The 22,787-nt window shown below is 31.6% G+C and overlaps 1 protein-coding gene across 1 annotated transcript in view; it reads left to right on the top strand.

The window, feature by feature from the left end:
* Window positions 1-22,563, top strand: part of LOC125065785 — a 28,751-nt gene extending 6,188 nt beyond the window's left edge. The window contains exons 2-8 of the mRNA XM_047673606.1: window positions 8,103-8,311; window positions 10,293-10,431; window positions 16,821-16,970; window positions 18,507-18,650; window positions 19,916-20,020; window positions 20,335-20,478; window positions 21,779-22,563. Coding sequence (XP_047529562.1) covers window positions 8,103-8,311; window positions 10,293-10,431; window positions 16,821-16,970; window positions 18,507-18,650; window positions 19,916-20,020; window positions 20,335-20,478; window positions 21,779-22,245 — 1,358 coding nt within the window. The 3' untranslated portion in view covers window positions 22,246-22,563. The remainder of the gene's footprint in view (window positions 1-8,102; window positions 8,312-10,292; window positions 10,432-16,820; window positions 16,971-18,506; window positions 18,651-19,915; window positions 20,021-20,334; window positions 20,479-21,778) is intronic.
* Window positions 22,564-22,787: the final 224 nt, after the last annotated feature.

Genomic DNA, 22,787 nt, shown 5'->3' with positions numbered 1-22,787 from the left:
GTCTCTACCTCTACTGGTTAGAATTTGTTCATTTTTAGCCGAGATAATTGGAATTGAAATTAAAGTAGGAAATGCTGTTAGCATTTTGTTTACCATTTTATGGGTTCATGATACTTACAGATGTACATGTCATAATTTGTATAGCCTATATTTTTATAAGTTAGGGAATTTAAAATTATATTAGTCATTTTTAATTAGTCAATGTTATTTATATATTTATACATCATTGAAGACACCTTTACTGAAAGCTAATAGCAATATTCTATAAAAAATTATAAATAAATCAATTTTGGCGACGATAAAAAAGTAAATTAGTACATATAATGAGATGTAAAATGAAAGCGAGGGACTGTAGCACAATTATCACCAACGTCTAAGCTTACAAGTTTACTAAGAAAAAGGACAAAATATTTAGGAGAACAGACGTAAAAAAAAAACATTTTAAAGTATGAATCTGTCAAGCTAAGACCAAGGAATCAAGCGTAATGCCTAAACATAACGAGAAACGTCGTTCTTGATATATTTATTTAAATATTTATATAGAACATTTTTTTCATACATTTATTTCTGTATTTACATTAAAAAATATGATCAAATTCTCATTTTAAAAGTCATGGAAATTGTTGAGTTAATTTTATGTAAGCTAATTTATTCCTGCGATTAAAGATTAAATTACTTAGGCTGATTAAATTGTCTAATTATTGGCGCATCTGTTTTTCATCCTCTATTTAATATTCCTAATTTCTATAAGACATCTTTAGGCTTCACAGCATTCCTTTGAAATTATCTCGGCTTAAGCCGTCTCTTGTGAAATTATTAATTGGTAGTAGACTAAACACTGATCATATATATTTTACCACCAAAAAGAGTTTGAAGGATGAGTGAGTTAATGTAACTCCAGACACTAGGGACATATCATCTTAGTTCTCAAGGTTGGTGGAGCATTGGTAATATATAAGGAATGATTAGTATTTTTATAGTACCTACCAATGACTACGGGCAGTCGTAATCACTTATGATAATAGGTATCCCATTTGCCAGGCCCTACCTATATGATATAAAAAATAAGAAGGTTTTGGATATCATTTGCCATGTTACTCCAATGCGGGATGGATACACATGTAGCATATTATCATCCGTCTCATTCACTTTTCCTCACGATGTTTTCCTTTATCGCCGAGGATGAGGCTAATTATGAACACATACAAAAATACTTTTAGTATTGATCTAAGTCAAAAAAATTATTCTCGAAGATTTGAATTATATTCGAAGATAAAACATATATTAATCATCAAATAATCATCAGGTTCAAACAACAAAACCCGGTTCAATAAAATAAATAGGAAAATAACCAATACATTGAATTTTATTGAATTTTTTTTATTGATCTATTCACTCATGAAGGAGTGTGTCCCTCTAGAGGCATTCCCTGGTGGCGATAGTCGGCAGAGATCTCTCGTTACTGAACGTGATAACCGTCACGCTAGGCAGCGAGATGTGCTAGAACGACAAGGTCTCTTTCTGCGAAAGTATAATGTCGCAGGAAGAGGCTACGGAGGGGGCGCGTTAGGAGAGTGCCTCCGTGGTTTCACTCCGACGTAGTAGAGCGGGGAGAAGGTATCAGCGCTATGCATAACTTCTCCCCCTGCTGAAAACGTCACCGGGAGTAGGGTTCTCTGTACCCCGGGAACTCCTCTAGCTTGACCAACCGTCGGGGCGTCCGTCTTTAAGGGGGAGCGATGCCCCCCCGTAAAGATGGAGTGGGTACCGCTGGTTATGGTTATTCCGGCGCCTTCAGCGCCGGCGAGCCCCACATAAGACGTACACACATAGGCGAAAGTGTTTTCTCAGCGAAAAAAAAAAAAAACACTCACGAAGCGTTAATTAATTTAACGCGAAGGGCACCCTGTTAAATTGATAATTTTTTAATAAAATAAACTTAACGAATATAATAGGATTTGTATTTTTTGATGTTTTTACGCTTAGTTATGTACACAAGACATCTCGTAAGCATGAGTGACTCACTCATACTAATGCTCGCCGATAATGTGGAGGGGAGCGAATTTGGGAATGAAAGATCTAGGTGACAAATTTGTTGATATTAATCGATTTGATTAAATCTCAAAATAGTTGACATTTAGAAAAAACGTGAAAAGTCTTAATTGATGGCACCTTTATTTTTCTTATCATTAATACCTAATTATACTATAACATTAGTTAGGATCTACATTGTATAAATGAAGTCATGTGAATAAGAGTCAATAAGGGAGGAGGCCTTAATCCAGCAGCTAGTTCGTTTACTTTTATATAAAACAATACATCTATGTAATCCTAAGCGTGTTTTGTTTAGTTCACATTATGGTTCAAAACAAAAACACTGTCAGTCGCCTACTTAGGAGAAACTGCTTAAATTTAATGGCACTTAAGTTGAAAAGTTTTAGGTAAATGTGAGTCCACTGCACCATGCTCCCCGAGTTTAACATGTTGACAACATTTAATTATAGAATTTTGTTTCATATAACACAGCGCTTTCAGTTTCAACTTGTGATTAATAATTAATATCTGAGATGAATTTTGCTTATTAGCATAATTCTGACGGCCTCGTTGGATAGACATAAGTCCACAGATCCCGAGGTTCTGAGTCAAACCAGTATATTAAAATATCTCAATGTATTTAATCTCTATGTCTTTTATGGACAGAGTTCTTGAAAGTAGCTTTGATGGACAGACAGCGTATAGGGATTTTGTTGCTTTATTATAAGATTAGGAAGACTAAATGGTATGATAGTTAATTTATATATATATATATTAAAATGTATTAATGGTGTACAATAAATGTAAACAAAATATAGTACTAAAAATAAATAGATTCAAAAAGTTTTAATGCTATTAGCACTTAAAAAGAACTTCAGAAAATATACAGATTTAATGGATTAAACGTTTAGTAGCGTTTCCTTTTAGGTCTTCTATTTGACCTTGAGATTAGTAGCGATAAGCGTAGAAAAGGTTAAAGATGTCTGTTATAATATTTTATTTTTTAGTACTATTTTTTAAATTATCAGCTTCGTCTGTCTAATGGCTAAGTAAGAAGATTCCAGATATTAACGTTTTGGGTAAAAATACTGGGTCGGGCCAGTAAAACCTATTACGTTTTATTTTAGTGCTATATATCAAATGTTGGCAAAGATGATTACTAAACAGAGCAGAAGATAGAAGTAATCAATTTTCTTCTAAATAAATTTATAAGCACCACGTTGTATACGTCTTGTGGAGCAGTAATGAAGAGGAATGCAGAGAAGAATCGTATAACACATTTGGTGACTGTCTCATTAGCCATGTGATATTTCTGCTTAAGAAATATATTGTATCTTTGTCCGGAATTCTCAGAAAAGCATCTTCACCTGAGGAAGAATTAATGACTATTAAGTACGTAGATCAAAGTCCGTATTTGAATGACTCAAATGCAATATACATATTGGGAAATAAAATTCGTTCTCAATGATATAATTAATGGGTCTGATGTTAACTAAAACACTTCATGTTCTATGTTAAAAGACTATGTTTTTATTTTTGCTGTACGCTTCAATATACCTTATATTTATATTAAATTTTACTTCAACAACAAATGACTTTACAATTACTTTAGGCTTCGCGAGACCCGTGTGTATTGTCACGTGAAGATTAAATGCGTGTGTAATAGAGCGTTCAGAGAAGGAATCACTGCTGTTTGAAAATCTGTAATTACCTAGGATAAATAATAGGAATAATGTGCTTTAAATGTTGTTATTAATTTAAACCGAGTTGAAAAATCCTTAAACGATTTATTTATAAAAAAAAAACTGATGGTATGAAATACGAATTTGGTTATTGAAAGATAGAAAGAATATTATATTTACGACACGGCACTATTGAAACAAACCGGATAAAAAATAAACAAAGTATACGCAATTGAATCTTTAAAAAAAACACAGCAATAATGAAAACAATAACAAAAAAAGAGATCTGATAAGCAATGACAGCAATCGAGTCCTAAGTAGCTGTACCACTCAGCTTTCAAGTTGGGTTCCAAAAGCCAACGCTGATTTTTAATGGTACCCTATGTAGCTGTGACTTGCAACACGAATGAACACCTCAAACCCTTTCGTTTATTACCAAATATTAGTGATATTGTTCTTATCGCCCTTTTCAAGGCACATAACATACAAACCAATTATGTATATTCGGTCCCACAAACGTAGTGACTATATTTTATAGGGCCATTACATTCCACTCGTGTGAAGAGACTTTTATAAAGTGTGGGGGAATCCACAAGATCGTTTGTTCACATTATCTCCGACTATTGTTTCACACGATTTCCTTCACGGCGCAGTATGTTATATTGGATGCGATGTTCTTTTGTCTTTCTAATGTTGTAGGCGTCCTCGAGCTGTGATAAACATACGCGTGTTCTTTATTGGCACTTGGCGGAGTCGAAATCATGATACGTTTTACTTAGAGTGAGGAGTTTCCTTGAGGTATTATTTGATGTTTCTTTTTGAACATAAAAATGAATTTTCACATGGATTGGTTAATTATGAGTTTCGCTACCATACTTACACTCGTGTATTAAGTAGAACAAAACATTTATGTGTCGTTGTTATATGCAAGCGTAAAATATGTTCGATTAAAATAATCGATGTATTTTTACTGTTGTTTACTGAAGGGTGAGTGAGCCAGTGTAACTGCAGGCACAAGGGCCTTAACATCTTAGTTCCCGAGGTTGGTGGCGCATTTGTGATGTAAGGAATTGTTAATATTTCTTACAGCGCCAATGTCTATCGGCGTTGGTGACCACTTAACATCAGGTAGCCTATTTGCTCGGCCGCCTACAGATATCATAACAAAAAATCAGATTCAACGGAGAAATGCTGCTAGCATTCTTGCCACCATTCCACTCGGTCAAGATTTATACAGTAACTATTTGCAAAGATCGAAACTCGTTAATATAATATGGTTGCTTGTTTTTTACGCTTTCAAGTTTCAACTAAACCAGTCATAATGCTATTTTATTAAAATACTCTCTAAATATTACTCGTCATAGGTAGAACTACTACAATTTAAATCGGAAGGTTTTTAATATTCACAAGCGTGTGACACGGGACGAGTCACGGATAATCCTAGTCGGGGGCTCTATATCAATTTCATTTAATATTTGTACCCTGTAATTGAAAAAAGAAATGACATTTTTATTCAATTATTTATATTACAATAGTAGTTTTACAGTATTTTGATCTTCGATTATCTCGAACGTCGAGTGATCAATCTATTTCCTGTCATCTCCATTGTACGTGATATTGACAAAATAAAACGTTTTCTTGACAAACCGAAAGAAAGCGAAAACGTATATAAATTCTTATCACTACAGAAAATGGTCATAGATATTTTGATAGGAAAAAATTTTTAATTTTAAATTTCAAATTCGAAATTCAAATATCAAATTTTTATTCGTGTTGGCCGACAAAAAATGAAACGTGAATTTACAATATACATAAAAGAAGCGACGTTCAACAAAATCTTAACCAATATTTATATATTTAATTTATATCAGAAGATGCAGTACGTCAGCTAACGATTTAGTTGATATAATAATAAACCCGAAGTAATACAATTTATACAGCTAATTTACCTAATCGAGAAAAAACATTGGGTTTTCAAATGTTTAATTTAGCAGTAAAGAAAAATGTCGCGAGGAAACCTGCCTGTTTTAGATGAAATTCTACTTCACGTATATTTTCTAACCAGCTGTGGAACAGCGAGAAAGGATGAGGTTTAAACATGATCCTTTAGTGTGCGTCCTGGTTGATGTCGTACTGCGCATGCGCGCACGTAAACTTGAACACACACTGAAAGTAAAGCTTTGCGGGAATGGGAGAATTAGGAAAAATTAAATGCAAAATTATAAATAAATCGTTTAAAAATTATTAATTTATAAATTTGATAGATCGGTAAACTTTTTATCCTTCCAGCATAGCCTTTCGTCTTGAAAATGTTTATATATCAAGAAGCTCTCTACGTTAATATAAATGGAGTGCTTGTTTAATTTACAAAGGGAAGGGAAACTTTGATCTGTTAAGTAAAAGTCTTATCCAATAAACTAAAATTATATTCTTCTTTTCTTTGAAATTTCCGTTATTCTATTAGAACCATTGAACGTATCTCTAATTTGAGGGATTGCTATTATATAATATATCACCCTTTATTTCATTTATGAAATACTAAAAGTCGTTACACTGATATGCGATTTTGATACTTAAAATGTTTTAATCATTATTGTCAATATTGCAATTATTTTTTTGAAATTGTACGATCGTTTTTGAGTGAGTACCGAGTTTGTCTCTATTGGATTGGTAAGATGGTTTTGATGACAGTTACGTTATGTATATAATTTTCAAGTGTTTAATATTGTTTTTAAACAGACGCTAAGGTATACTAGACAGGCAAACGGGGTGGTCTTGGTCCTAGTTTTCGATTGCCTTAGCTATATTTCATTGCGTATCATGAAATTGGTTTGAATTTCGTTGTCAGCTTGTGATCTCCAAACTCAGCATAATAGTTTGGTTAATGTACTGGACCATATGAACTTATTTAATTAAAAAAGTTATAATTATTGCAATCAATTCTTTCAGCATTGGAGGGTTATTTAAGATCTAAATAAAGAAGTGCCTTTCTTAATTTGTTTGATTAATAGTTTTGTCTATATGTCTTGTATAGACTTCGGGTTCTACCAATTGAATTCAATCAAATCTGCTTCTAGCTGCCATGGTTTAAATGCCACCTGTCTCTATATCTTCCACAGTTTATCTATTTCGAATACATCAAAGCTTTATTCCGTTATCCTAATTTTATTAATCTCCTTAAAAAAATGTGTCTAAAATTATACATAATATCCGTAATAATTATTATTTTTATTCTGACACAAAATGAACGTAAATATGACAGAAAAAAGGGATTTAAAGACCTTAAATGTTAACCTTTGAATTAAGGAGAAATTATGTCATACAATTAGGTCAGACCTTCTATGAACGGGGTCGATTCCAGCGTACTCCCCCATGACGCCTTATGTTTAATTGATAATACTTAATTTAATTTACATAATATTATGGTATCTGTAACGCAAAAATATATATACATTCAAAAATTACTGCTACAGCGTTCTGAATATGATTTTATTTAATGGTATTCATTTCAAGAGTATATTAATTCCTTGTAATCAACAAATACTGAGTTCACGCCTTTTTTTCATTAATATAACCTTGTATTGAGCAGTATACATTAACAGCCTTACATTAACAGCCTGTAAATTCCCCACTACTGAACTAAGACCTCCTCTCCCTTTGAGGAGATTTTTCTCCACCGCCGAGTACGAGATGAACTATAAACACAAAATAAGCACATGCAAATTCAGTGGTTCTTGCCTGAACTTAAACTGATTTAAACCCGAAATCATCGGTTAAGATGCACGCGTTCTAACCACTGGGCCATCTCGGCTTTTCTTATTGTTTCGCCTAAGGCAATATAAAAAAAAACCCTATATAAAATTTCATTTGTTATTATACATTATAAGTTTTAAATAAAAATAAAAAAAAAATTGCTACTTGCTAACTATCTCCAAAATACCACACATACTACACGTATTATTTTAAAGTATTTCTTATGATGATTACGTTTAGAAAGTCCTGATTAACCTCTATTACCCTTCTCAGTCTTTTAATATGAGCCGAACTACAGGAAAAACAGCTAGACCTTATATAGTTCTTCGATGAACTTATAGAGGTTTTTTTATATTTTATTATTCGATTCGTAATTGTATATCTTACTGGCTTGGCTTGCCGACCGCAATGAAATTTCATATTCAATACTACAAGTACGTCCTTAAATATCGAACTTCTTTTGAATAACAGTCCGGACAAATTAAAAGTATTTGATATATGAATATAATCTATACAGATCAAATGTCGATCTTATCGATATTTTGTAGCACTTTTTACTAGATAATTTAAGCGTCATATATATATTTTTTCTATTTGGTGGTAAATCTGTGTAACTTCCTTCTTTTGTTATAGCTTTATTGGCTGGCACTCTCAAGACCACTCAGCGAGCTGCATGTGATGATGAAATGGTGTCCTTATCCTGCCCTCCTGGTACTTCTATCAATATTCAAGTCGCTCAGTACGGTAAAGCGGCGCCGGGTGGGCACGGATGCGTTGCTATCGACTCAAAAGCCGACGATTTAGCTGAAGAGGAAAAGTGTTTATGGCCTAATACTATGCAGGTAAATTCTTGATATACTTAATATATATTATATGGTTAATTAGAAATTTGAAACCTGATTGGAAGCGAAATTCTCCATGGTGTATACTTGGATGCGCTTGGCTTTAATACGGATATTATATTTCGTAAAGTTCGCAACAATGAAACGTTAGACAGTTTTCATAAAATTGTTGCAAGTTATTGTTACACAATGTCTGATAACGCTGTTAGTTGCGTTATACGTAATCTTCTTTTTAACTTACACAAATACCCAGACAGGACTGCTGGCAATTTTTACACTTATAAAAAGCTTATAGACCTGACTGATTGATTATCAAAATACAGCCTTAAGTTATACGATATTGATACGATTAAAAATCGTATCATGATACGGTCTAAAATTCAATGGGTACCACAGTATGGAATCCATGTCAACTCTCAACTGTAAAATAGACGGATTAATGTCTCTAATTTACGATAGATAATGTGAATCAGTAAAAATATTGATAATCAACATTGATATCTTCACAGCGATCAAAATTTCAGCCAAAACTGAAAAAAAATATGTTAAAGAACTTGTGTGCGAAAGGTTACTATACAATTAGTTTATGGTTGATAGCGCACCTTGGGAATGAAACCATCGGCTTCTGGCTATATTTGTAAATAATAAAATTGACAAAAAAAAAATTAGTCCCGCTGAGTTTTTTTCGCTGGTTCTTCTCAGGACAAGGTACATTCTTTTTCGAACCGGTCGTAGTGTTTAATCTGACGAAAAATGATATTTGAGATGAAGTGATTAATTTAATATTAAGGAATATGTTTTGATTTGATTCGTGACTAACTTCTAAACGGGCAAGTTATATCGCGATGCCTATTAAAACACGTTGACATTTCTTGAATGCCCTTTGCATCATTTTTTTTTTATTATAAATATTAAACAATTTTGTATGAGGTTATTGTAACATCATTATTATTGTGAAATTTAAAATGTTGCGGTTATTTGCCATGTGCCCACGTATTTGCTGTTTGCAATGCGTGACACTTTAACCACGATCGCCAATGCTGTTAGCAAATATGAGAGAAAACAGAATAGTCAACGACATTGTTATTTTTATTTTAAGTCTTAATTTAATTTCGAGATTTTCTTTCTTTATTTTATCATTGATAGTTTTTTGGCCAAATGGGCCATCTGATGGTAAGTGGAAATAGCCAATAGACATTGGTGCCGTAATTTTTTTTAACAAATTCTTACATCGCTTATGCGCCACCATACGAACTAAGAAGTTATATCTCTTGTGCCGGTAGTTACATTTGCTCACTTTCCCATCAAATCGGAACAGAACAATACCAAGTATTGCTGTTTGCGGGTAGAATATATGAAAAGTGGGTAGGTTAACACAAACCACCAAGAAAGTATTATTTAAAGTGATATCATATTAATTTCTCAGAATACAGTCAAATAATGTCAATTTTAAGCTTATATTTTTACAAATATTATAGCAATTATATATACATTCATAATTATGACATAATATTTCCCACAATGTCAATTTATATGAACGAAAGTCGCTATTTACCGTCCAATATACCGGATATACCAATTATTTTGTCTTTCTTCTTTCAAATATATATAAAATTAAAAATCATACATCAATGGAATACTTGCGTCTTTACTTTTATTTTTGATGTAAAATATTTATATAGCATTTTGGGGGTAAAACCCACACAGCTATAATTATTTACTTCGTCCCTTATATTATTAAAATTATATTAATTTAATTAGATCTATTTAATTTATTTATCAACAACTATCAATTTCGACAATTCACAGCATACCTTTATGGTCATATAATGTTCTAAAATAAGCCAAGATAAACTCATTATTAATATTAAAACTATGTATCTGCTTATACTCGTCATGTAAATAGTTAATGAACGAAGCGTCCAGCAAATAAGCTAATATAATATTAACTGGCTAAATGTCAACGAACTTCTCCATACAGTATTCGCTGCTGCAAACCGTGGTCGAGGCATGTCAAAAGAAGCCGCAATGCAAGTTCAGCACGAAGTCGAAACCTGGATTGGTTGACCCCTGTCCGCGTGCGAGGAAATTTGTGGAAGTTGCGTACAAGTGTAGACCTTGTAAGTATATGGTTTAAGTATTTCTATATAATTTTGAAATGCACTTTATTCGAGTGAGATATTAAAATTACTTCTGAGAACTGTATGACTAGTGCGAGTTTTAACTTCAACATCGCTTTACGGTAAAATTTACTTCACGAATTGTCAAAATTGTCGCCCGCACTCACTAAATACTGGATTCCAATTTTTGTTACTAGACGGCGCTGTTTTTATGCAAATCACAGTAAACGTCAACGCTATCGAAAAAAAAACTCGCATTCGGTATCACGCAAGGGTACACTGGTTAAGAATTTAGGTTGAGTCCGGTACACATGTACTTTGAAGAACGGGAAAGCAACTTAATAGTTCTCTTTTTTAATAATCATCTTTTTAGGACAACGATTATATTCTCAACGAGCGTTTGTCAAAAAAGTTATAGAATGTTTATTTGGTTATATAATAAACATTTTTATAACGTTTTGAATTATTTTTTTTAATTTAATAATGCAATTGAAATTATTTATTTATACGGCAGAAATGTCATTTAATTTAATATAAAAAAGTCAACGATTTTGACGCAATAAAATGTTTTTAAATATATAAATAATATTTTACTTGGCAAAGCATATACTCATATTGGAATAATGTGTATAGAATATAATGTATATAGAAGCCTTCATTATTTAAATGTATTTGCTTAATTACGTCCACTTGTCGTTGTTTAGTTATGCATCAAAGGAGTTGAAATAAGTAAATATTTGGTTTGTACCAACTTACCAAGTCAGTACTTGACTCACTCGGGTAATATTGCACTCTTCAGCTTATTTTTTTTAAATTTAATAATTATATTACTTTATATAAACAATCTAATCGACAAAAACAAAGTAGGTTTTATTTTTCTTATTTTTTTATTATAATGTGTAAATTTATTAATAAATTAATATTTTGTTAAATATGCTTTATTCGAAATTATAAAAATTATAAAACACTAAATACTCTCTAAGCTGTATCGCGAAGAGAACTCAAACTAATTAAAGTGTTGCCATTATAAGGTATGAAATATAGTGTATGAAATTTTAATGTATGGCCACACCATTTTTCGGTTGGACAAATTTGAGCGGAAAAGTGTGGTTGCCGCTAAGTCCCGTTTGATTTATTCCCAGTTTATTTATTCATGAACTTTGCACTCTTTCGGTGTTAAGTTTCCTCGTAAAAATCAGATTATAGGAAGTTTCGACTGAGAAATTTCGTGAAATTAATGAGATGAAGTAAGTCTTCGTTATTTTTTACATTGTACGGTATATTCATGTTTATTTAAGAATAATCATTAACGATAAACCGTTGACTTGTTAATCGTATACTCATTAAGATAATATAAATATAAACAGCATTTATATTTAAACATGTTTATTATATTTACGAAAAAAATTCAATATAATGTTAAGTAAAATAAAATATTCATTCAAAGATTAAACTAAATGAATTTTTCTAATATTTGAAGTAATCTATATGCAAAATAAATCGTGTCTCGTTATATAGTAAACTGCTTGTTAATATCCTACTGCTAAGGAGAGGCTTCCTACCCTCTTGAGGAGTCTTAGAATTAATTCATCACGCTTCAGTGTCGATGGATACTATGTATATTTATTAAGGAACGAAAATAGTTATTCGTTAGTCGTGAATCTTGCACAGCTTTGTATAATCGAGAACAAAAAGGGCGTGAGCTATACAAAATATTTAATATACGTAAAACAAAAACGTCCAAAGTAAACATTCGTTGAAAGGCGTAATGGAAAATCATTTTCTAGAAATAATAATGTCCGTTTATCGTCCTTTACGCTTACGACATTTTATATCACGATGGGATTTAGAAAGGACTCCGACGGACTGAGAACGTTTCAGTCCCTACTAAAATTGACATGAAGTAGGTATAGCCTATTCCAATCAAAGCAGGTATAATGATAAACAAACTTCAAATTAACGTATTTCATGCGATTCCCTAATAACTCGGCTATTGTGCTCTACCAACAGTTCTTGATTAATATATCTCTTTTTATAATACAACATTATTAGACTTAACTACTCATATCCACTTTAATTCTACTTCCAAAATCCGATACCAGTTTCGTAGATGTTCAAAACGCCTTCGCGAAATCATAGTGAATATCATAGATTAATCAAGCTCTCGACCAATGATATCGCGTCAATTTGCTGTCAATTGTTTTTTATTTGGCTTATCTCCTATTCTGATTTGAATATAGTATATTTATTACGTTCGTTTTTTTTTGATAATTGTTTCTAGTTTCATAATAGTTGTATAGTATAACACAATTACAAGAAGATAAAACTCAAATAGACAACCTTTGACATTGAATTGAATTGAAAATCATTGGTCGGGAGTGTGATTAAAAAATGACGTTTTAAACGACGACGTCAACTGTTATCAGAATAGTGTTGTATTATAAATAAAGATATATTAAACAAGGACTGTTAGTAGTGCACAATATAGCTGAGTTATTAGCAAATCACGTGGAATAAGTAAATCAAAAGTTTGTATCTCTTTACTCCTTCTTTGATTAGCTTAGACTAGACAATTATTATTGATAGAAATGTACTAGTGGAAAATGTATTGCTATTATCATTTTTTTTTTAATAGAACGAATAAAATTATCTCATACTCTATGGATTATCTGAAAGTTTTCTTTCTTCGTTCTTTCAAACTCTATGTTAACACTTATTATTTTAAAAGTCAGAATATGTGCGTTATATGTACTTTCTAACGCATTTGTAAATCAAATAGTGTAACAATATTTATAAATAAATCAATAAACTTCAATTGGAAGTATATCTAATTAATTATATATTTATGAATTCTCGTACTAACTCGTAAAACGCAGTAAACACTAATCTTTAGGAGAAAAGTATTTGTTTTTAAATAAATTACCTGATTATATAAAAATAACAATTGAAAACAGTTACCATACTAATTATGACGATGTGGATTAGAATGGTGGTTGCCATTCCCATGGGCAAATAAAACAACAGCTCCTTTCACCAGTGGCGGTAGTATCATGCCCACGTATATAATCCTGTATACGTATGTATCTTCCATAAAATTATTTTCTAAGCAAAAAAAATACCTCACATCACATAAACAGTATTGATAAAACATAAAACTTCAAAGTAAAAATGTACTTTGATCAAGTAAGTTCTCATATTACAATTTCAATTATAGTTTATTTATTCTAGCACAGTGGATAGATTCTAGCACGTTAATCTTAGCTGAAAATTGCGGCACCAAATCCCGTTAAAAACATCTGAATTTTTGCGTAATGGATTTGTGTTTATAATTCATGAAAACCTACGTGTTAGATGAAAGTCTTCCTCATGTGTATCCATCAAGTCGCATTGGAACAGCCTGGTTGATTTAGCTCATAACCTTTTCCTCAAAAAGGAGAAGACGCCTTAGGCTAAGGCTCTTGTGATTAAATTGAAAGATAGTGCCTACATGATAGTTTTGTATTCTTAACTAAACGTATGTTTATGAATTCAAATCTATTCAATCCTCGTTTTATAAGGATATCTCGTTAAACATGGTCCCGAATGAAGATTAACTGTGAAGAACTGTCAAATAAGTTTTTTTATGTAATAGGTAGGCGGACGTGCAAATGGGCCACTTGGTGGTAAGTGGTCACCACCGCCCATAGACGTTGACGGTGTAAGAACATATGTATAATAACCAGACCTTATATTACATCAATGCGCCACCAACCTTAGGAGCTATGATGTTATGTCCCTTTTGCCAGTAGTTGCACTGACTCACTCATCTTTCAAACCGGAACACAACGATACTAAGTATTGCTGAGGGTAGATAATCTGATGAGTGGCTGGTACCTACCCAGACGGGCTTGCACAAAGCCCTAGAACCAAGTAACAACAAAGTTACAATGAACTCTCTTTATATATGAGACGAAAAATGGTTATTGTTACTCGTGTTATTTTAATATTATAAATGTGAAAATTAGTTTGTTATTTGTTATGCATTACGTTTTAATTGCTTCAAAAATCATTATATGTATATGATATAACGTACATGGTGTCAGGGGCAACATGTACATTACGTACGATATAAGACATCAAACACGTGACCGAACGGATGGAGCCGCGCTACGAAGCAAGTAGTCTATATAATCTTGTATACACTCAACAATGTAGATACACGGACAAATACTGAATACAATGAACTACTTTTCGAACGGTGAGGGGATCACTAATCGCTGTCGGCTGGCGAGGGCTGGTGAGTGTGTTGATGTGATTTATGTTAGGTTATTAAATTTATGGTAGAGGTCACCGCCCTAGGCGCGGCGTAGGTGTGGCTTGGTAGGGAGCATTTTGTGCAGACGAGCGATATCAATATTTTTTTTTTTTTAACAATGTCAAAGATCTTAAGAAAAATGGTTACTTTCATTTTATAAACTAAATATAATAGTTTATATTTAAATATTAACAATGTTAGATTTTATAAAACATGGCAATGTTTTTGTTGTTTGTATACGTGTGCTAATATATTTTTGTTTAAATATATTTGAAAGTACATTTTTAAGCTGCGTGTAATATATTGCATTAATTTTCGTTTCATGTTGACATAATTACGTTCTCGCGTGACATTTAAATTAAATGGAATTAGCAGCTATAATATAATATGTTAATATATTATTTGACAAGTTCACGATCATATTTGGTTGTATTTTAAATCAAAAAGATAATTTTATATTCATTATTAACAATTAAAATTTAAAAAATATTAAAAAAAAATGTTTGGCTTATATTATAAACACTTTCGTCTATTTTAATTTAAAAAAAAATCTAATGTTTGCGCTACACTAAGTTCATTACAATAGTGAATACGATTCCTCTGTATAAAACACTCCGGTACTAATTGATGAATTCTCACTCCTTTTAGTAGATTGGTGGTATAAGATTTCTAATGGTATAAAAGGGTTGCGACCGTTTACACGGCAATTGATATAGCTAATTTAGAAACAGTTTTACGATTCGTTCATGTCTGTTTTCAAACAACTATGTAATAAGTACATTATGATTCATACTAAGGAGAGAAAACATGAACATACTATTATTAATAATATTTATTACGTATATAAAAACAACGAAGAAATCGAATTAGACTTATCAGTGTTTAATTGATTGTATTGAACTTCAATTTACTCTAAATAATCTATAATTCTATAAAAAAAAAATCGGCTTCAAATTCAGCAATTTTGAATTTGGAATTCGTAATAAAACAAGACCAATATTTTTTTATTAGTGCTTTTACCATAAGCCATAAATGGACCACGACTGTATATATTTTTACGCATTTTTTTTTTCGATTGAACTCTACATATTGTGTAACGCCATCTGCGCAATTATTTATAGAATCATAATACAGGACATTAGCTTGTAACCATGACGGTAAATAATTTCCGTCAATAAAGTAAAAGAGGGGAGGTAAATGAACTCCTACGAGGGGTCTTTCATGTTCGCATATCAAATTATACATGATACGTGGCCCCTTGAAGGCTTTTAGGAAATAATCAATGATTTTTATAGGCATAATGGAATTCGAAAGAAAATTAATTTATTCAATCAAATACGAGTAGACGTTAAAGTTGTTTTGCGTTTTTATTCATTCAGTGAGTGTTTATGATTCGGGATGTCGAAAACTGTTATGACTCGGTAATTGTGTATTAAAATTATTTAGCGTAAACGGATATTTATCAAAAGAAACATAATTTAATAAATAATCTTTATAATCGCTGTTCTTGTTATACGTTTTTATTCTTATAATATATATTTTTTTACGGCATCTTTTGAACTCATTATAATATAATACAAAAATAATTGATTTTTCCCTCTGACAAAGTAATAATGGTCATTAAATTAAAAGAGTACAGTGCAATGTAGTACAGAGAGAACTCTGTACTACATTACACTGTAAAAATATATTCTATTATATACCAAATCTGAGCAAAGCTGGTGTGTTTCGTGTAATGCGAGTTAATCTGTTTTTGCCATACTTTAATATGCAGATTTAATTACGTTTGTCTCTAACGTCAATTGTACAAAAGGGATCTCTTTACTTGACAATGAGAACTCAGTACCAAGAAAATTGTTTATTGATTTTTTTTTTAAATATCTATATAGATGTTCACTATTGTTGCGCTAGAAACGTCTTTCTCCAACGTTGTATATCGTAACGTTACGAAAACAACCGCGAAGTTTTGGTCTCTTCGAGCTCAAAGAAGATTTACTCACTAAATAATTCTATTGTCAAATTGTGTTAGGAGTTTCGTATGTATTTATTTTTATTATATGTACTTTAATGTTTAATGATAATGGTTTATCAACAGCTGAGTTCCGCAGCCGCACAGGATGTGAAGATGAAGTGGTCAAGTTAAGCTGTAACGCGCACTCCAGAGTTGCGATTTTTAACGCAGAATTCGGAAGAGCTCCCTACGAAACGATGAACTGTCCACAGTACACAGATTATATCGCTGAGAGTAAGATGCTATATAATTAATCACAAAAAGATATTTATCTATACATATAATAAAATACCAATTTTATTATACGACACTCCAGCCAGTGTCTGTTTGTGATATTAAAATAACCCATTTTTACTAAATGCTTATGTACATATTAAAATAACATTTTTTACAAATTTTGTCTGTTTGTTTCGGATAACCTCTGGAACGGCTGAACCGATTTCGACGGGACTTTCACTGGCAGATAGCGGATGTAATACTCCTTATTAACTTAGGCTACTTTTATTTTAGAATTATATATATAATAAAAATAAAATCACACATCCAAATACACAATATCCAAACAACTTAAATTCAAACAACGCGCACGAAGTCGCGGGCACCACTAGTATTTATATAAAAAACAATAATTTCTTATTACATTATGTATGTATCGCGTATACATTATGAGTTATGTCTTAGTTATGTTTATGTGTCTGATTTTTGTGCTGTCCTTAATCCTTAAGAGATGCCTGGAAGAAATCATGTACTATCAGGCATTGGCATATTTTCTAATTTATCTGTTCGTCTTTTGTTTATTTTTGTGTACTCTACGTTGATGACTGAACATTTTAATAAATAAACAAGAGGCCAAGGAAGCACTCCTCGACATTTATCGTACAACCTAACATAACATTGCTTCCTTTTATGTATCATTTACAAAGGGGAAAATAAGTCAGAAATTACAAACACGCAAGTCTCAACCTCTCAGATGAAGAAAGAAGATTTTTTGTTATCTATCAAATGTAATAGTTTTTTCACATTTAGAAGTATTTATCGCGACCAACTAATTCGGTTGTATGTCATTCGGAATATGTAATATAATAAGTTCACAGTGAACGTAAGAATATTTTATTATAAAAATAAGTTATTGTTCTTCTGTCCTATATCATTTGAAAGTAAATTAAAATTGCAACTGAGTGCATAATGCGTGTTCCATGTAAATATTTAGAATATTTAATGCAGAGTTATAAAACATTTGCGACGAAGAACGATGTTTATTTTATATGAGACAAAGCGTTTGACTCTTGTTCCATTGTTCAAGTCCTTTGGCTTTAAATTTTGTTACGTCTGGTTTCTGGCATTTGTTGGCCATTTTGTTATAACAAGCAATGGAATCCAGTTGCGAGTTAATTTAGGTAGACATAATGTATTTTTTGATATTTAAATTTTTTTTTTTAGCATTATTTAAAATACTTTATTCAAGACTTGTAGAAGCTCATTCATAAGATCACAAAAAATTTAACGTAGATACGTTTACTGTAATTGCCAAAAAACCCATTTGCCAGTCCACCGACCCTTAACAAAACACGAATCCTTATAGAATTTTGGTGCTTGTCATATCGTGTCCACGGGCTCGGCCTGAATCTGTATGGAGTTTTACAGTCAATAATTTTTCTTAATAAATGGACTATCAAATGTAAAAATATTTACTCGACGGGTAGATCCTAAGATTAGTTAATTTAATTTAGTTTTAAAATATAATAGAATAATTTTCCAATTTTCTTACAGAATGCTTTGCTCCATACGCTGTGAAAACAGTTATGCAGATTTGTCACGGTAAACGATGGTGCCAAATCGTGGCAAACAACAGAACGTTCGGATCTCCTTGCAAGCCAAATTCGAGGAATTACCTCAAAATTGTTTATGCTTGCGGTAGGTTTATTGATTTATTTATTGTTTCAACCTATTTCAATAATAAAAGGTTAATAAAATAGAATATGATGGACGTGGCGGTGGTCGTCACTTGGTGGTAGGGCTTTGTGCAAGCTCGTCTTGGTAGGTACCACCCACTCATCATTGTACCGTAAAGCAGAAATACTTAGTATTGTTTTGTTCCAGTTTGAAAGGTGAATGAATGAGTATAATTACAGTTATAAAGAGATATAAAGAATCTATGGGCCGTGATGAACTCAGGTGGCCCATTCGCTAGTCCGTCTACTTATATAATATGAAAATTTTCGTGAAATCCTTTCCAACTATGTACCATCACCATGTACTCGACTTCTAATGGGTAAAATAAGAATATCATTCCATTTCATCCTCTATTTGTTACTAAACCAACGTTGATTTATTTTTAAACTACCATTCAATTTGTAAAGAGTAACAATATTTCATTTTGCATGTTGAATTATGCGAGTGTATGCCTCGTTTATTTCTATATACAGGAATTTGACCCTGGTCTCTTTATTAAATACCGAGATTGTTGGGAAAAAATCGCTTCGTCCATGTTACAGGCAATATAGGCATTCCTTTAAATTTGACTACACTATTTTATTTAAAAAAAATGCAATAACACATCGCATTGTTTGTTTTTTTTTTTTTTAATTCCACTCAGTAATATTATTACTATGATTTTCTAAAATTGGAATGATTAACATATACAAACAAATAAAGTAAAGTATGAGCCTGTAAACGTTCCTAATTCTACCATGCTGCTCGAATAAAGGTTGGCGGATAAACGTGTGGCAGAAATTCATTGAAATTGTGCACATGCAGATATCTGCATCCTTATGACGTTTTCCTTTGCCGCTGAATACAAGATGAATTATAAACATATGTGCTTAGTTCGGTGGTGCTTGACAGGGGCTTGTGAGGGTAAAGAAGATTTTAATCATTGAACCATCTCGGAAAAACTTATTTTTTTAAAAATAAAACTATGTTTTTTAATTATTGGTCATAACTTCATCTAAGAATGCTTATGACATCTTTAATTCAATGATATATTCTATCAGTTATTGATATTTGATTTAAAAAAAAATCAAGTGAGTTTTTATAGTATTGTGATTGAGATATCGACATATAAATAAAAGATGACATATTAATACCGAATAAGCAAGCAGAGAGACAAAAGTGTGTTTAGGAAATAAAATTTGCTAATTGTATAAGTGTATTTATTATCAGGGTTGTTCTTTATACAGTTCCTCTTGGAGTTCTTACAGAGAAGTATGAAAGTCCTATCGAAGAGGACGAAGTAGTGAACAATTATAACGCAAGTCGAAATGCTGGACTCTTCGATGAATCAGGTTAGTTATCTGATTAAAACAATTGATCAAATTTAGTTTATATATTATATTTTAGCAATAAAGTCGTCTTTTGTGTGATCGTATTTTGATTATACCGTAACTGTTTTTTTATTAGTATGCAATAAAGTTTCTTGTTATTAAATTATTATTTGGATATTTTGACAGTAACAGCTTTTAAATTTATAAAATATTTTTGTATGTGTGATTTTCTAACACAGGCTCTAGTTTGTAAGTACCGATCACATCTTGGGTATGATGAGATATAAAAGTTACTACTACAATGATAAATGATTTAAACTATAATATTGTTAAAGATATTGGTGAAAATTGGAGGGAGCCAAATATTCCAATTTCCAATCCAGCTTTGCAGTCACCGATTGATGTCAATGTTCCGTCATCGAGGAATACCGAAGATACTTCGATACGTATAATAGTATCAAATATGGATAACGAAAAAGGTATATATTTTAATAAATCTGATATTAATCTTCCAAGTCAATGAAAATGTATCTTAGTATGTCTGTCCATCCAATTTTGATCGAACCTTGATGATATAAACCCTTATGCTACGTCGACTTAAGTCCCGTGTTGAGCGGGAGGTTAGTTAAGAATATAAAATTACTATCAAAGTATTATATTGCTGCTGCTATATTTAGAAATCGTAGTAATTTTTGGCACTTTGAGAGAGAGATTAATTAATTCCCAATTTTAGCACTCTTGTGTTAAAAGGTAGATAGATAGATTTACTAGCCTTTGTAATTTAAATAAGCTTATATTATTTGTGTTTTGTTTGTATCGAATTCGAATTATTCTATTCGAAGAATTCATCTTTTGGAACCTGCTGTGTGTTATTCTGTAAGACGTCACTTCATAACACATTTGTGAAATCTGGATAACCTCAATAACCGGTGACTTTTGAGTTTATTATGGACTGGATTTTATAAATTTATTTTATTTTTGACCCGTTTTTAATGTTATAGATCCAGACAATCATAGTAATATATGGTACCATGTTATCGTATAATTCTTGCATACATTTCGGCACGATTGTGGTAAACCACAAATAATTCCAAATAATTAAAATTTCGATAATCGAACTCTATCGTAGGCATATTAAATTCAACTATTATTGGTTTATGACACATATTATTTAATTTCCTGATTAAGTAACGGCCTCTCAATAAAGTTTTCCAACTTTTCAATAAAGGCTTTTCCTATTACAAGGGTATGGATAAATACATTTTATCCGACACATGCAAGTTTTCCTTCAACGCCACACGCGAGACGAATTATAATATACGCAAATAATAGTTACCACCGCCACTTGACATTGGTGCTGTAAGAACTATCAATCATTACTTCCATTGCCAAACTGTCGTCAACCTTGGGAACTAAGATGTTTTGTTCCTTATGCCTGCAGTTATACTGGCTAAATCACCTTACAAGCCGAAACACAATTACTACTAAATACTGTTGTTTGTTTGAATTTGAACGCGTAATAGTCGGTTTAAGCAAACGTGATTTGTCTGTTGGGCTACCTCAGTTCATTTTGATTCATTTAATAGACGATATAATTATGAATACTAATAAAATTATAGAAGCGGGACTAATAAATGCAATTTGTAATCAAAATTTTCATCATAATTACAGTTATATTTGATTCGAATATAATATGAATGTTTATAAATAATTTGTTTATTATAATTAAATCAAATTAAACAGGAAACAAAAATACTGATAAAATCATGCTTGTTACAGAATCGTCGCTTATTAAGGAGTCTTCACACTATTCATCAAATACAAAATTCCTTATCTACATAAGTATTGGGATTTTAATAATAATCATTTTAGTTGCATTGCTGTTTGGCATTCGGTATTACAAAAACAGAGAAAGATCTAGAAATTCTAAAAACGGCGACATGTTCACAACAGAAGCTCCGAACGTTTTCAATGACGCAGCGTCGGATATAGACGATGTTGACGTGAGCCACATTTCTGGAACGTTCTACGATCCGTTGCATCCAGACATGATTCTTTATAGAGATGGTCAAACCAAAACAGCATTGAGAGCAATGAAACCTCTCTCGACTGTATATCCCTGTGCGGGCGCCAGTATGTATGGTAATGTGGATTATGCGCCGTCGAATTCACGTGAAACAAGGTTTATGACGAAAGAAATGGATTCCGATATCAAGTTGAATCCAAACTTTGGTTGGATATACTAGTCCTCACTTCGAATGGAATTATTAAAGAGGACACTTCCGGACTTTATGATTTATATTTAAGTGATGATTATGAAAATGCTTATAAAGCAAAATTATTTATAGGAAGAATTTTTGATTGAACGACAATTTAAAGTGTATTTATCGCACTATGTATAATATAAGTTAAAACGCAGTGCTATGATAAGTACGAATTATGATAAGACTGTACCTACAGTATGTTCGCTGTTATCACACATTTTCACGCTATATTTATATTTTAACTGTTTTGTCCAATGTATGTTATATACTTTACACAATATCTCGTTTATTATCTTTGCAATTACCTATATGAATGTTTAAATTATATATTATTGTATAAAAAGCATTGGTTTGCTAACGAATTAATAATTAATCGAAATGAAGTCTTTTTAAAATAGTATAATATCATGTATAAAATTTTATTGCAAACACAAAAATTTAATAATTCATTTTATTATCTCTGTGTAATAATATAAATAAATATTGGACAACATCACATACATTACTCTGATCCCAATGTAAGT

Source organism: Vanessa atalanta, chromosome 8 (assembly GCF_905147765.1).
Source record: "Vanessa atalanta chromosome 8, ilVanAtal1.2, whole genome shotgun sequence".
NCBI classification, from domain to species: Eukaryota; Metazoa; Arthropoda; class Insecta; order Lepidoptera; family Nymphalidae; genus Vanessa; species Vanessa atalanta.
The sequence above is the reverse complement of the archived record's forward strand: the minus strand, read 5'-3'. Positions and strand labels throughout refer to the sequence as shown.